The sequence below is a fragment of the Girardinichthys multiradiatus genome, chromosome 13, assembly GCF_021462225.1.
Source record: "Girardinichthys multiradiatus isolate DD_20200921_A chromosome 13, DD_fGirMul_XY1, whole genome shotgun sequence".
NCBI lineage: Eukaryota > Metazoa > Chordata > Actinopteri > Cyprinodontiformes > Goodeidae > Girardinichthys > Girardinichthys multiradiatus.
The window spans coordinates 37742253-37756556 of NC_061806.1; the positions used below are offsets into that span (position 1 = coordinate 37742253).

Here is a 14304-nt window from a genome sequence, read left to right on the forward strand (position 1 = left end):
GGGTGAGAATTATAACGTCAGACAACATATGCATTCACAATAATGTAGTGCTTTTTATTAAAAAACAAACAAACAAAAAGGACAAATATAAAACAAAAAGTAGAAACCAACAGCATTTTTTTTCATGACTTAAGAATTGTAATTACAAACTTTTTAACGAGTGGAAGAAGATTTTTCTTTTGTTTTTCTTTTTTCTTGTTTTGACAAACTGTACACATCACAAAATGTCCGTCAGTCTGCCATTTACAATGCTTGCATCTGATTTTGTGATTGTCTAAAAATAACTAAAACGGATCACACAAAACACACAAATACAAGTACAAGCATCATACAATGACCGCTATCACAAAACGGAACCGTTTTCCTATTTGAAAGAAAAACAAAAAATATATTTATATATATATTTATATATATATATTTATAATAGCATGGTATCGTTTTGACAGCCTTACTTTTGTTTTCTGTCAGCGTTTAAAAATATCTTAACATTTTTATGTTGGTTTGTTTTTTTAGTGTTCAACACTTTGCAGCAAAAAAACAAGGAGCAGATTCCTCCTTAAAAAAGTTATATTATTAACAAAATTCAGTGACGAAGGTGTCATTGCAGAGTCACTGTCACATCCCAATGCCTTCTGACATTCTTCTTGCTCATGCACTTTACAGGTGGACTTAATTTATAGGCAACCAAACAAACAACTTAAATTTCATGTCATCAGGACTGGTTATGGTGAGAATTTCTGGACATTACAAAAAACATTATCATCAGAGCTTAAGTGTCTTCATTATAGTAATACATAGCGAAGAAATAATATAATAATAATAATACATTTAGGGCTGAGTCCTGTACAGTACAATAATAAACAAAATCCATTCTCAAGATATTGCTTTTGGAGACACTTTTTATGTAAAGTGTGTATATTTACAGAACTTGGCACTGTACAGCTTCTCGTTCTCGTCAGGTCTGTCAGTCAGTTTACCGCGCCGGGACATTGCAGGGAAAAAGGAAATCGCGTCAAATATCATGTTTTTTTTTTTTTTTTCCTTTTCAAACAAACATTCTCCATGGCAATCAGTCCGAAGAAAACAAAAGAAAATAATCGCAAGTCATTCGCTGCTCCACATATACAGTACACACTGCCCCGCGGCCCCCACCCAGCTCACAGAATATAAGAAAATATGACCGTCACAATACATTTCATGTTAAGTATTGTTTTCTTAAAACTGTTAATTGCCATCGAGCCCTTGATTATTTTTTTTGACGTTTTTTTTAAAAAGGTATAATTTCACAAAATCTTGCAGACACAAACTCGCCCGCAAGGCAGTAGGAGACGGCAGCGGCTGTGTAAGGCGTTACAGTTAAAGCCGGCACCCTCCCTCCTCTTCCTCCGGTCGTTGCCTGATTTATTTAAGCTGGTGAATCGTTTTGCTTCTAAAAAAACAGGGGGGCGAAGCTGACTGCCTCACGGCTACCTAAAAAATAGAAATAACAAAAGACTTTCACATAAGCGCAAACCCAATCCCAAAACCACACCACAGGCCTGTTTCTAAATGAGCTACTTCGGAAAACGCAGGAAAAAGATCTAAGTTTTTAACTTGCTTTTGTCAGACTGCAGCCAATACTGTGAGTGTTAGAGTATTTTCATTGCAGATACATTTCACAGAGCTTCACAATATTCAAGGTACCAAAAGTGCAGCTATCCACCCTTGTTCTCTCTTTCTAAAGCGCAGCATCAGAGCACACCGCTCAGCTTTACATTTTCTCCTATAAACCAGTTTCCTCTCATCTCTTACATTTCATCATTACAGCGAGATCCCACTATGAAGAACAATAATTCAGGATTCACAAGGAAAATAATGAGAAAAGCCCTCCCTCCCCTCTGTCCATCACTATCCAGTACCAACCGTTTTATTTTCCAATGCCTGCAAGCAATATTCATCTACCCATGATTTTATAATGTTCGATGTATTTAAGTGCATGGGTTACTTTCTCCTATGTTCAATAAAAAATGTTTTCTATGATATACTTAAATAAGAAGACCGGGACAGCTTCCTCTCTTTCAAGGCAGAACTTCCTTTGAGTAAGTGCTTCTGTATCCCTTCCACCTTCTCAGAGCGGAGGATGACTGTCTTGGAAGAGGTAAACTTTTAAATGCACTGTGATCCATAAAGGTTGGACAGGCAACAATGCTCGATTCCCTTCTTTGCCATCTCTCCGTTTTCCTCCCCCTCTTTTCAAAGCAGTGAAAGCAAAGGTGCATATACCAGGCACGTCAAAAACGTTATTTTCTGACAATGAAATCTCCGAATCCAAGCGTCCTTCGCCGTAACCGCCGTCCTGCCCCTTCCTCGAGGAGATAGGTGACATCAATGGCTAGAGGGAAGGAGAAAGATGATACATTTAGAAGATTTCACCCAAAAACTAGCTATTAAATTAAATAAGTGCTCAAATTCTGACAGAGTTAGCTGGTTTGGCCAAACATAAAAAATATGAAGTATATATAAAGTATGGCAGAATTAAAAAGACATGGTCATCAGCTAAACTGGGAGGCCTGGGAATAAGAACAAAAATCATGAGTTGTGTAGGGGACATGCCAAATGTGTGAAAGAAGGGGCTCTTCTCTGATGAGACCCAAACATAAGTGTTTGGACTCTGCCCAAAATGCTACGTGTGAGAGAATAAAGAATATTCTACTTCTTTGCTTTAATAAACTCCTGGGTTGCTTTGAATGTATGTTTTGGGTCATCTGTATTATGAAACGCTGCCCAATCAACTTGACTGCATTTAGCTGGATTTGAGCTAACAGTACATCTCTGAACACTTCAGGATTCATTCGACTGCTTCTGTCCTGTGTCACATGATCAATAAACAGTGATGTCCCAGTGTCACTGGCAGCCATCACACGGCCTCTGCCGTGTTTTATAGATGATGTGGTAGGCTTTGGGTAATATGCTGTTCCACACCTTCTTGGTTTCATCTGTCCAAAGAATGTTCTTCCAGAACTGTGCTGGATATTTTTTTTACTTTACTTTAAGATTTTTTTTTTGCCACAAGTTGGATTTTATTCACAGTTACCAGACAAGAAACGGGCAGAGAGAGAAGTGGGGGAAGACATACAGCAAAGGTCTTGAGACCAGGAATCGAACCCAGGAAGGCTGCATAGAGGACTCTGTAAATGGGGCGCCCGCTCTACTGCTACACAACGCCCCATGCTGGCTTTTTTCCAAATGTTTTTTAGCGAAGGGGTGTCTCTTCACCATGGAAATGATTCTGGAATCATCCACCACTGTTGTGGACGTTCAGGTCTTTTATCGTTGCTGAGTTCACCAGTGCTTTCTTACTTTCTTTCTCAGGATGTACCAACCTTTAGATACCTCTCCTAACACTGTTGCAATATTTCCGATGGCCTTTTTTCTGTTTTCCAAATGCAAGCACCACACCTCAAATCAACTGCAGATATTTTATCTGCTTAAATAATAGCAAAACGAAAGCATTGCCCATACCTGTCCATGAAAAAGCCTTTGATTCAGTTGTCTAATTACTTTTGGTCCCTTCAAAAAAAGACTCTTCTTCCAATTTCAACATGGATACCCTCAAATGAAAGCGGAGAGTCCGCACATTATGTCCATGACCATTATCTAAGTGGAATATGTTTCAGTAAACAGGTTAAAAAAAAACTAAAAAAAACCCTAGTGTCAGAGTAAAAAATATATATGGACCTAACCGTACCATACCCACAGTGTAACATGGTGGAAGTATCTCGATGTGGGGATGCTTTTTTTAAGCAGGGACAGGAGAGTTGGTCAGAGTTGATGTTAAGATGGAGGGAGGAAAGTAAGGGGAAAGACTTGAGACTGAGGCAGAAGATTTAGAATAGAATTTAAAATTCTCCTCCTCACATATAAAGCCCTTAATGATCTAGCTCCATCATACATCAGAGATCTGATTGTTCCATATGTTCCTAACAGAGCACTTCGTTCTCAGACTGCAGGTTTACTGGTGGTTCCTAGAGTCTCTAGAAGTAGAATGGGAGGCAGATCCTTTAGTTATCAGGCTCCTCTCCTGTGGAACCAGCTCCCAGTTTTAGTTCGTGAGGCAGACACCCTGTCTACTTTTAAGGCTAGGCTTAAAACTTTCCTTTTTGATAAAGCTTATAATTAGAGTGGCTTAGGTTATCAGGGAGGGAGCCTTCCTCCCTCCCTGTTGGTTGGAGTAAGGGGGAGTCAGGTTTAGCCTAAACCACCTCAGTTATGGTTGAGGTGCAAACACACCCTCCATTTCTGCTACCTGTATGACCCCTTCTCTTTTCCAATGGTTATAATCAGTCTGACAGAGAGAGGTATCCCAATCCTTATGGTTTTTAGTATAACAATGACCATCAGTGGGAACCTTTGTGGGGTTCCTTGAGACGACATTGTTGTAAATAAGCGCCATTTAACTAAATAATCTGAACTGAAACTATCTGTGTAGTTATGCTGCTATAGACTTAGGCTGCTGGAGGACATAATGACCACTTTCACCCTCTTCGCTACATTCTCACACTACTCTCCAATTTTGCATTATTTGCTGTTATTTCAGCTTTTAACTTTGTTCTCTCTTTTCTCTTCCTAGAAGCTACACCTGGCCTGACTCTGTGTCTACCTGTGACACCTTTCTGGAAAGGGGAATCGTCCGAGCTTCTGCTGGCAACAACTTAATGCTCAACTTCTACTGATGATCCACATAGCCCTGTCTTTCAGTGTTTAACCCTTTCTCTCTCCTAGACATGGAAATTGACTGATCTTAACTGTAACTAATTATATGTGTTCTCTTTCAGACTCTAACCTTGAAAACTGGCTCAGAGTTTATCTGTTCTTTCTTTCTAGGTGAAACGACTAAAGGAGCTACATCCATTAACATTTACTTTTCCTTCCCATAGAAAGTACTCCTGGATCAGTGCTTCTTTGTTCTCTTTTTGTCTCTGCTCTGTTCTCTCAAACCCCCAGTCAGTCGTGGCAGATGGCCGCTCACACTGAGCCTGGTTCTGCTGGAGGTTTCTTCCTGTTAAAAGGGAGTTTTTCCTCTCCACTGTCGCTACATGCATGTTCAGTATGAAGGATTGCTACAAAGTCAACACCAGTGACTGTCCACTGTCTCTACATGCTCATCCAGGAGGAGGGAATGCTGCAAGTCACTGACTGGATGCAATCTGCTGGGTTTCCTTAGATAGAAAAACTTTTTATCCAATTTGAATAAATAACTGAATCTGACTGCACTGTTCAATGGTTAGGATTAATTGGAATGTATGAACTTGACTTTTGTGAAGTGCCTTGAGACGACATGTGTTGTGAATTGGTGCTATATAAATAAACTGAATTGAATTGAAAAGTTCACCTTCCAGAAATACAACTCTTAACGCACAGCCAAGGGTACAATGAAATGTTTAAGATCAAAGATCAAAGCATATTTATGTGTTAGGATGGCTCAGTCAAAGTACAGACCTAAATCCAATGGAGAATCTATGGAAACACTTGAAAATGAACGTCTCCCTACAATCTGACTGAGCCAGTCCACTTTGAGACTATGATTTACTTTGTGTCTGCCAATCATTTCACATCCTAGAAACATACATAGAAGTTTGTGATTGTGGGAGAAGAGTGGGAACGTTCAAGAAGTAAGAATATTTTAGCAAGAGATGTATATAATTTATATAGATCCTGAAAAAAGAGAATAAACTTGAAGGGAGATCAAACACTGTATCTGAAGATGTGTTTGAAGTAATTTAAAATCAAACTATGAATGACATGACAAAGCGGCCCACATGTATCTGTTGACCTACCCCCCCACTTTGTTCCCGGTCCCTCACCGTTCTTACTGGGCGCTCTGTGCAGCAGATCCAGTAAAATCTTGTCGAGCCGTTCCCTCTGGGCCTCCCTCCTGCTCAGTGCTGGGTGAGGGAGTGGCGAGGAGGCTGAAGACAATGGGAGTTCAAGCATCTCTCCTATCCTGTCTTCAGCACTTTCCCCCAGCTCCTTCCGCACGCCGGCCTGCAGCCCTTCGTCTTCCTCCTCATCCTCCTCCTTGTCACCTGTTCTTGCCCTTTCCTTTGAAAGAAGTTCAGGATCCTCCCGCGCCGTGTCTACGTCATCCTCTACCGACCTTCCGTCCTCCGCCCCATGTGTGAAATCCTCGCCTCGGTCGCAGGAAGAGGCGTCATCCTCGCAGCCGGCGGCTTCTTTGGATCGTTCGCTTTTCCAGGCAGACCGGCCTCCATTTCTCTTATAGTTGTCAGGAACATAATGAGGCTGGAAGAACATAAAATGAAAAACAATGTTCACAAAGATAGGACTATTTAAGCTTTAGATGGATAAATATGATAACAAAAATAAACCAATTAAAATTTCCTGTCAAAAACACTATTTCTACACAGTTAGATTACGAGTTTCCCTCTTCCTACAATAAAAACCTCCTGCTTAATATTTAAATAGCCTCAGGCTTTGCATCATCCCTCATATTAACATGCAAACAGCAATGAAACACGTATCTCACTGTGGTTTCCCCTTAGGATGTAATAAATAAATGTGGTTTCTCTCATTTGTTTCTGGTCGGCCCAAACACAAACCGAGGAGCTTGCTGCAGGCTACAGAAATAATGTTCGCACTCTGTCACAGTTTTTAAAACAGAAGCGGATCCCAACAAAACACGACCAAGTCTCACCGAGAAGTCTCTTTTAGGCGTGAGCCGCTTAGGGAAGTGGTTGAAGGCATATGGCTTGGTGCAGACAGGGTAGCGATTCCGGTGGATCTTGTAGAACAGGTGGGCCGATTTGTCCAAACGATAATCACAGATGTACACATCTTGCTCCTTTACACCCTTTGGCCTTCCTGTAGGACAAATGTACTTTGCTTTAGTAGAAAAACGCTGGAATTAAGTCAAATGTTGCTGTCTGAAACTGATCTCAGACCGGACCTTTAATGTGTCAGCTCTGTCCTGCTTCATATTCATAAAGACACGTTTTTACACATCAACCAGAACAGCATGCGTGCTTCTCGGTTTGGTCAACTAGACGCATGTTTTCTCCTTACCTTTGCAGTATGTGTAAAGATCAAGGACACAGCACATTCCCACCACTGCCTCCAGGGGGATGATCTCATACAGTGGCATGCGGAACAACTCGTTCTGGTAGAAACGCCGCGAAGGGGAATGATGCGTCTCATGAGGACGGAAGTAGTGGTGACCAAAAGCAAAGCGCTCACCCCTTCAGAGTTTGAGTGGATAAATATAAGAGCAATATAATGATGCGGTTTGATGTTAACATACAACTTTGCTGTCTTATCTCCTCATCTTCACTATGGATGTGAACTTACTTTTCATTCTTCCACAGTTTCTCAATTCGGAAGATATCCAGTTTCTCACGGTTGATGTGGGAAAGGAGACGGTAAGACTGGCGAATGGGCTGACCTTCAGGAGTGCGCCGGCTGTCTCTCATCAGATACACACAGTCACCTGCTCGTAACAAACAGACCGATTACAAACAGAAGACCTGGCACTTTAAGTCTATTTAATGTTGTGCTTGAAAAAGTCACTGTACATGCTAACAGATATGTAGCATGGTACATTTTGCACACTGTAGTTTTGGAACACTGTGGTAAGTAAACTGAGAGAATAACATGTATTCTGTTGGCATCTTGTCTGTTAGACCAAAGTAGTGCATAACTGTGAACTGGAAGGAAAATTATACATGGTTTTAATCTTTTTTGTTTTAACAAATGATAATCTGAAAAACAGGGCATGCATTTGCATTCAGCACCCAAGTCAATCATTTTTTGAACCCCCTTTTGCTGCAATTATAGCTGCTGGGCGTTGAGGTACGTCTCTACCAGTTTTGTTCATCAACAGACTATAATGTTTGTCTTATTCTGCAGAAGGACTCACACAGATTGGATGGAGAAAGTCTGAACATCAATTTTGAAGTCTTGCCACAGATTCTCAACTGGATTTAGGTCTGGCCTTTTGATTAGGCCACCCCAACACATGAATATGTTTTAATCTAAGCCAAGCCATTCCATTGTAGCTCTGGTTCCATCTCTAAATGTCATTGTCCTGCTCCAAAATGAACCTCCATCCCAGTCTTAAGACTTCTATAACCTCTTACAGGGTTTCTTCTAGGATTTGCTGCTGATTTTGAAGTAAAACTCCAGACTATTGATTGAACTATGGGAATAACCTGCACGTGGTGGTCAAGACCAACGTTCAGTCTATCGTCTGCCCGCCGTGATAGAAAATCAGCGTGAGAAAACAAAAACACGGAGTACACAACGACAACTAGTGTGGCTCAATCTTCCAGGGCGTGATTGGACAGCTCGAACCTCACATACGCCCGAGTGTGCAGTGCACGTTTTGTGACGGGTAAATAAATAATGTTCGTCCACATGTACTGTAATAAAATTCTGGAAAGAAGTCTGCCAAGACCGTGAGCTGATCAGTTGATCCTAAGCTGGGTGGCAGCACTTAGCGCTGTGACCTACTTCAGTAAGTTGCAGTCTCACGTCTTGACCAGCTAGATGTAGGCTGCTTTTCACCTTTACTGTTATGCTGTATATCTAGTATTATAACAATTATGTAATTATCCAATAAAACGCGATATTGAATTTGGATTTTTGCCTATGTTGTGGCTATAAAAAAAAATTGTTGTGCAACCAATCCTCCGGATTTGCGCTAAACAAACCAATAGGCAGTACATATGGCTCCACCTGGTTGATGACTGCAATTTTCTTGAGGTACATGGCCTTATCAGGAGGCTGTAACAACTCTAGATACTTATCCATGGTCCAAAAGTATGCAATGTTACAATGTTGTGAAATGCGTGAAGCGATACGGAGACACTCAAGATGGTGGACAGGCCAAATATACTTAATGCACGGCACACTTTTCAGATTTGAATTTATAAAAATTAAATTAAACCATGCATTCAACTCCAGAATCATAAACTACTTTGTGTTTAGAAAGAGGCAAAGTGTGAGAAAGTTCAAGAGGTATGAATGCTTTTACAAGGCAATTTAAACAACTAGATCACAAATGCAACACATTTGAAATGTTTAAATGTTTGTTATTTACAAAGATTAGCTATAAACAGCATTAGCTTTGTGCTGCTAGTTCTTCTGCTTCCATACCTTGGTGTAACAGAAGGTCATCTCTAAGGAGACATATGTAGTAGATAGAGCCAGCCTGTGCATAGCTGGGTTGGGGTATCATGGGAACCTCCTGTTGTGACAACAACGCAAGGAGCATGAGAAGGTGACAGTAAAACCGGTTTAAAAAAATGGAGGAAACAAATAACTAAAGCCTTGATGGACACGTTAAAGAGAGAGAGATGTACCCTGTCTACAGGTCGAGGGTCACACTGCTCACACAGGTAGTGCTCCACTTCAGTCTCCAGACGCATACAGTCACAATGCTGCCACACCTTTAATTGAAAAAACAAACACATTTCTACAAGTTCACACAGAGAAACATGTAAAACATCTTAGTGGCCAGCTGGTGCAGATTCACACAGTTACATTTATTTTTTAAGTTAAAGTGTGATCAACATTAAAAACCTTTATTTCCATTCACTAAAATTAAAACGCATAGAGAACTAACAGCTCCTTCTTCTGGAAAAGTCTAAACAGAAACATATTAACGGGCACATGTTCTCATACCAATAACAATCCCTCCATTTTTCAACTTCTTTTCATTACTAACCATGCACTTTTCACATTGGATCATCACTCCTTCATCTTTGTACATTCCACAGATGCAACGGATGACGTCATCGTCCTTGTCGTGTGAACCCGACCCTCCTCCCTGGTGATGGTGAACGTGATCGCGCTCTAGCGACTCCGAGCTATCTGCCTCGCTGGCGGTCTCGCCCACGATCTCGTCAATCTGGACCGCAGCTTCGTTTCGGGCGCTGTAGTAAGCTTTCCTCAGCCGGCATACGTCCCTGCCCACTGACGACTTTCTGCCGTAATATTTCTGATCAGAACAGAATGGCCGTAAACGTTGGTGCTTTTTAGATGTACAGATGGAAATAGTATTAGAAGAAACAGCAAAAGCATGAATTGATCATAGACATAATATATATTAGCTCTGCAATAAAGTTAAGCAGAGACCAGAGGTACGCTCATCATTCAGTAAAGACTTATGAATGATCTGCAGGAAAAAGTAATATAAAAAGACAAATGTATTCAAAACTAAGAGAAACTTCATCTAACAAGCTAATAGCACCCCTTAGCTTCAAGTTTTAGAAAAATTCACTCTCCATAAAAAAACCCTTGATAAGAAAAGGTTATCCTGATTTTTAGACCCACTTCAAACTCCTCTGACTGAAAGACGAATCGACTTCAAGAGCTTTTAAGTAGCACTTGTTTAAACAGCTCAGCTATAGATGCAAATCAAAGGGGCCTGCAGATTGTACTTGAAGGATCACGAATCCCATTTAGGTGACATGTGAGAAAGACAGGAATTCATAGCAAGGACTGACTGATTGCAAAAGGCTGCGCGGAGCTGCTCAGAAGTGCCTTAAACAATCATTTTGATTTTTTATGGAGCAAGCTCCGAGAACCTGGAATTATGCTGAATAGAGTTCTCCTTTCCTTTCAGTGTCCGATGAAGACTAAATGCTTTAGCCTTCATTTCATAGTGTCATATTTAAGGCTTCGTCCACTAGAGGCCAAGACAGATTCCAGGTTTTCTCTGAGTTCTGATGTGTCAACTCCAATATTTTTTTTTATAAGAACTGCATGCCATAAAAGCTAATCTGTTTTAATTCAAGAAAAGTACAACAAACACTTTGCATATAATAAAAACCGTGCTGTAGGTTAATTTATAGATGTAGCAGTTTCAGATCTAACAGAAGATTAAGGGATTACAAGATTATCCAACACAGGGATTAAAGCAGATACCCCATATAAAAGATTGTCAAAGATCATGTTGTTTGTTGATATGTAAAAAACAGAATGACCAAATGACTGATGCATAATGGCTCTCATTAGGGCTCGCAGGAGGTGCAAAGCCTTAGAAATGACTTTTCATATGTTCTTGAGTGGTTTTTTTTTTAGACCGTAGAATAATGTTTCATGGCAGAGCTTTCGCCTACTTCATGTCGTCAGACAACCTAAAATGAAACCTTGCTTAAGTCTAAATAAGTGTTAATGCAATTCAAAGCACTAAATGTCAACTGACATCCCATGACATTTTCAGAGGTTTCTTTTGAAACATTTAATATCAGGTCCTACTTATCAGAGATTTTTGCCTAAAAATGATCAAAATGCAATCAGGAAGGCACAGGTGAATTTTGGTTACTAATTATAGTTTCTCTATATTTATATTTTGAACCCTATGACTGGAAAGTGTTGTCATAGTCCTACTGTGAGTATTTTTGCCACACAGCATTTAATACTAAAGTGAAAAGGCTGAGACTCAATAATGGAGACAAACTTGCTTACCTCAGCATTGCGAAACACTTTGAGCATGTCTGTATCAAACGCTTCCACAGTCTTATAATGGCCGGTGAGGATTTGTTTCTCGATGGTGCTCAGGTCCAGAGGGTCGGAGACCTTCTCATAGTACTGGCTGTTCCTGTTGGCACACAAAGACAAAAGCATCAGTTTCCAGTTGAACGTCGTTGCCACTGATTACAACAAAATAAATGTTGGTCTCAGCCGAATAACAGCTTTAGAATGAGTGCTGTTTTTGTTTTGACACCAACTGATTACAATCAACACTTCGGACACATGCTTTCACGGTTCAAATGCGTGTCGAAAGATAATCGTGTCTGTTTGTGTACAGCATCCACACAGTGTAACAGTTTTTAAGTAACACTGCTGATAGAAAAACAGAGTTCACACTCTTACCTCTTCCTGGATGGGAGGTTCACCAGCGGAGCAGCAAGTATTTGTCCGGATGAGTCTGAAGTTACAACAAAATGTTTTGTTACTGTCCTAATTTTCCACCATTATGAACTTAAAATTCAAGTTTAGGCTAAAATTAGCAGGAAGGGGAGAGGTAGGGCTTTAACAGATCAAACTTATTTCTCCAGCACTTTGTGCAGACACTGAACTGCGAGCACAAGGGTTTTTTAAATTATCGATATTTATATATAATCAATACCAAAAAATGAGATTTATTGTGTAAAATGTATACAAAATTGAATTGCCGTACTTTCGCCAAGCTGGCACACAAGTTTGCACAACAGCGCTGCAGAAACACAGATGTTCAGGCTTTCCCCTCCCTTTTAGGGCTTGTGTGACCAGTAATGACTGAAAATTATAATAGTGAAGGAAGAGAAGTTTTAAACTACTCTTAGATAACATTTGCTGTTATTTCAGCTTTTAACTTTATGTTCTCTCTATTCTCTTCCTAGAAGCTACACCTGGCCTGACTCTGTGTCTACCTGTGACACCTTTCTGGAGAGGGGCATCATCCAAGCTTCTGCTGGCAACAACTTAATGCTCACCTTCTACAGATGATCCACATGGCCCTGTCTTTCAGTGTTCAACCCTTTCTCTCTCCTAGACATGGCGATTGACTGAGCTTTAATGTAACTAACTCTATGTGCTCTCTTTCAGACTCTAACCTTGAAAACTGGCTCAGAGTTTATCTGTTCTTTCTTTCCAGGTGAAACGACTAAAGGAGCTACATCCATTAACATTTACTTTTCCTTCCCATAGAAAGTACTCCTGGATCAGTGCTTATTTGTTCTCTTTGTGTCTCTGCTCTGTTCTCTCAAACCCTGAGTCGGTCGTGGCAGATGGCCACTCACACTGAGCCTGGTTCTGCTGGAGGTCTCTTCCTATTAAAAGGGAGTTTTTCCTCTCCACTGTCGCTACATGCATGCTCAGTATGAGGGATTGCTGCAAAGTCAACACCAGTCACTGTCCACTGTCTCTACATGCTCATCCAGGAGGAGTGAATGCTGCAAGTCACTGACTGGATGCAATCTGCTGGGTTTCCTTAGACAGAAAAACTTTTTATCCAATTTGAATAAATAACTGAATCTGACTGCACTGTTCAATGGTTAGGATTAATTGGAATGTATGTACCCGACTGTTGTGAAGTGCCTTGAGACGACATGTGTTGTGAATTGGCACTATATAAATAAACTGAATTGAATTATGGTATTTTGCCTAGGAAGCAGATAAACAGGGAAAGCCAAAGGTAGTCCATAGGTCCATATGCAAGCTGTGGTTCTAAAGTTGAGTAGGATCAGAAACTCAAAGCATTTAAAAAACTGACATTGATGTTAATGAGGAATTTAAAAAGGTCAATAAAGTTCCTGCTACTGCAGCAGCAAAGTATTAAACATGCAGGACCACATAGGTTAATGTAACCCGCTTAATTATTAGCAATTTCTCTCTGTAGTTGGCGGCAATAGCTAATACGAAAATATCATACATGCTGCACATTTTAAAGTTATTAAATAGCGTTGTTCTACAAGTTAAGAAACTGTGGCAACCTAACCTGCTGACTCTGTTTGATCACCATAGAAAATATGAAAAAAATTCACCTGAAGCACACAAGTTTAACATGGCTGCTGGAAAATCTGGACATACATAGAATAAATCTTTATTTACACTATTGAGAAACATATTTTCCAAACATTTGTTTTACTGAATCAAAGGTGCATACTTCCATCAAGAGACAAACACTTCTAGCAAGTTTCATCTCGTCTCCTGTTTTGCTATAAAGGAAAGTGACACTTTTAATGTATTTTTTATCTTAATGGCAGATGACTTGGTACCTATTGGTTTTGTTCTCAGTAAGACAATCTTAAAAATATAGATGCTGTTTGAATGTTCTGTTTGTTTTCAAACTCGGGTTTTTGGGGAGGCCCATAAATGTTTCAAAAGGATATTGATATTAACCCTTCTAGTAAGTGCCATCATGTTTCCTGTTTTGCTACATAACTGCATACAGCTTACTAATTTTGCACTAATTAAGACAATAAAAGAACCACCAGTGACTTACGGTTTTGATTTTTTTTTTTTTCAGCTCTATATTAAAAAAGTGCTTCATTTCTCCTCAATGTTAAAATTAGCAAAAGGAATTAATTTGAAATTTTTGTATCACAACAACCTTCGCATGTACTGAGATTTGAAGATATTTGAATGCCGAGTCAGCACCTTAAACCTGTTCCCTTTCATTATGTTTTTTTTGTACTGAGGCAACGTGACAAAAAAACTTGATGCACTTTTATGGGGTGAAGGAGTGTGATGCCTTGTCCATGTAAGACATACCAAATATCACCAGCTTTCTCAGAAACTTCAGTTAAATTTGTTTTTATT

The 14304-nt window shown here is 40.0% G+C and overlaps 1 protein-coding gene across 3 annotated transcripts in view; it reads right to left on the reverse strand.

Moving 5' to 3' along the window:
- Positions 1-29: 29 nt before the first annotated feature.
- ash1l (ash1 (absent, small, or homeotic)-like (Drosophila)) overlaps positions 30-14304 on the reverse strand; it is a 43300-nt gene continuing 29025 nt past the window's right edge. Inside the window, exons 18-27 of one of the 3 annotated variants that reach the window (XM_047383246.1) lie at positions 11875-11929; positions 11467-11599; positions 9722-9994; positions 9357-9443; positions 9151-9241; positions 7345-7483; positions 7063-7235; positions 6695-6861; positions 5853-6282; positions 30-2371 (exon numbers count right to left, since the gene is read on the reverse strand). In XM_047383246.1, coding sequence (XP_047239202.1) covers positions 2280-2371; positions 5853-6282; positions 6695-6861; positions 7063-7235; positions 7345-7483; positions 9151-9241; positions 9357-9443; positions 9722-9994; positions 11467-11599; positions 11875-11929 — 1640 coding nt within the window. In that variant the 3' untranslated portion in view covers positions 30-2279. Of the gene's footprint in view, positions 2372-5816; positions 6283-6694; positions 6862-7062; positions 7236-7344; positions 7484-9150; positions 9242-9356; positions 9444-9721; positions 9995-11466; positions 11600-11874; positions 11930-14304 lie in introns of all 3 variants that reach the window. The other 2 variants (XM_047383244.1, XM_047383245.1) reach the window with 2 other exon arrangements.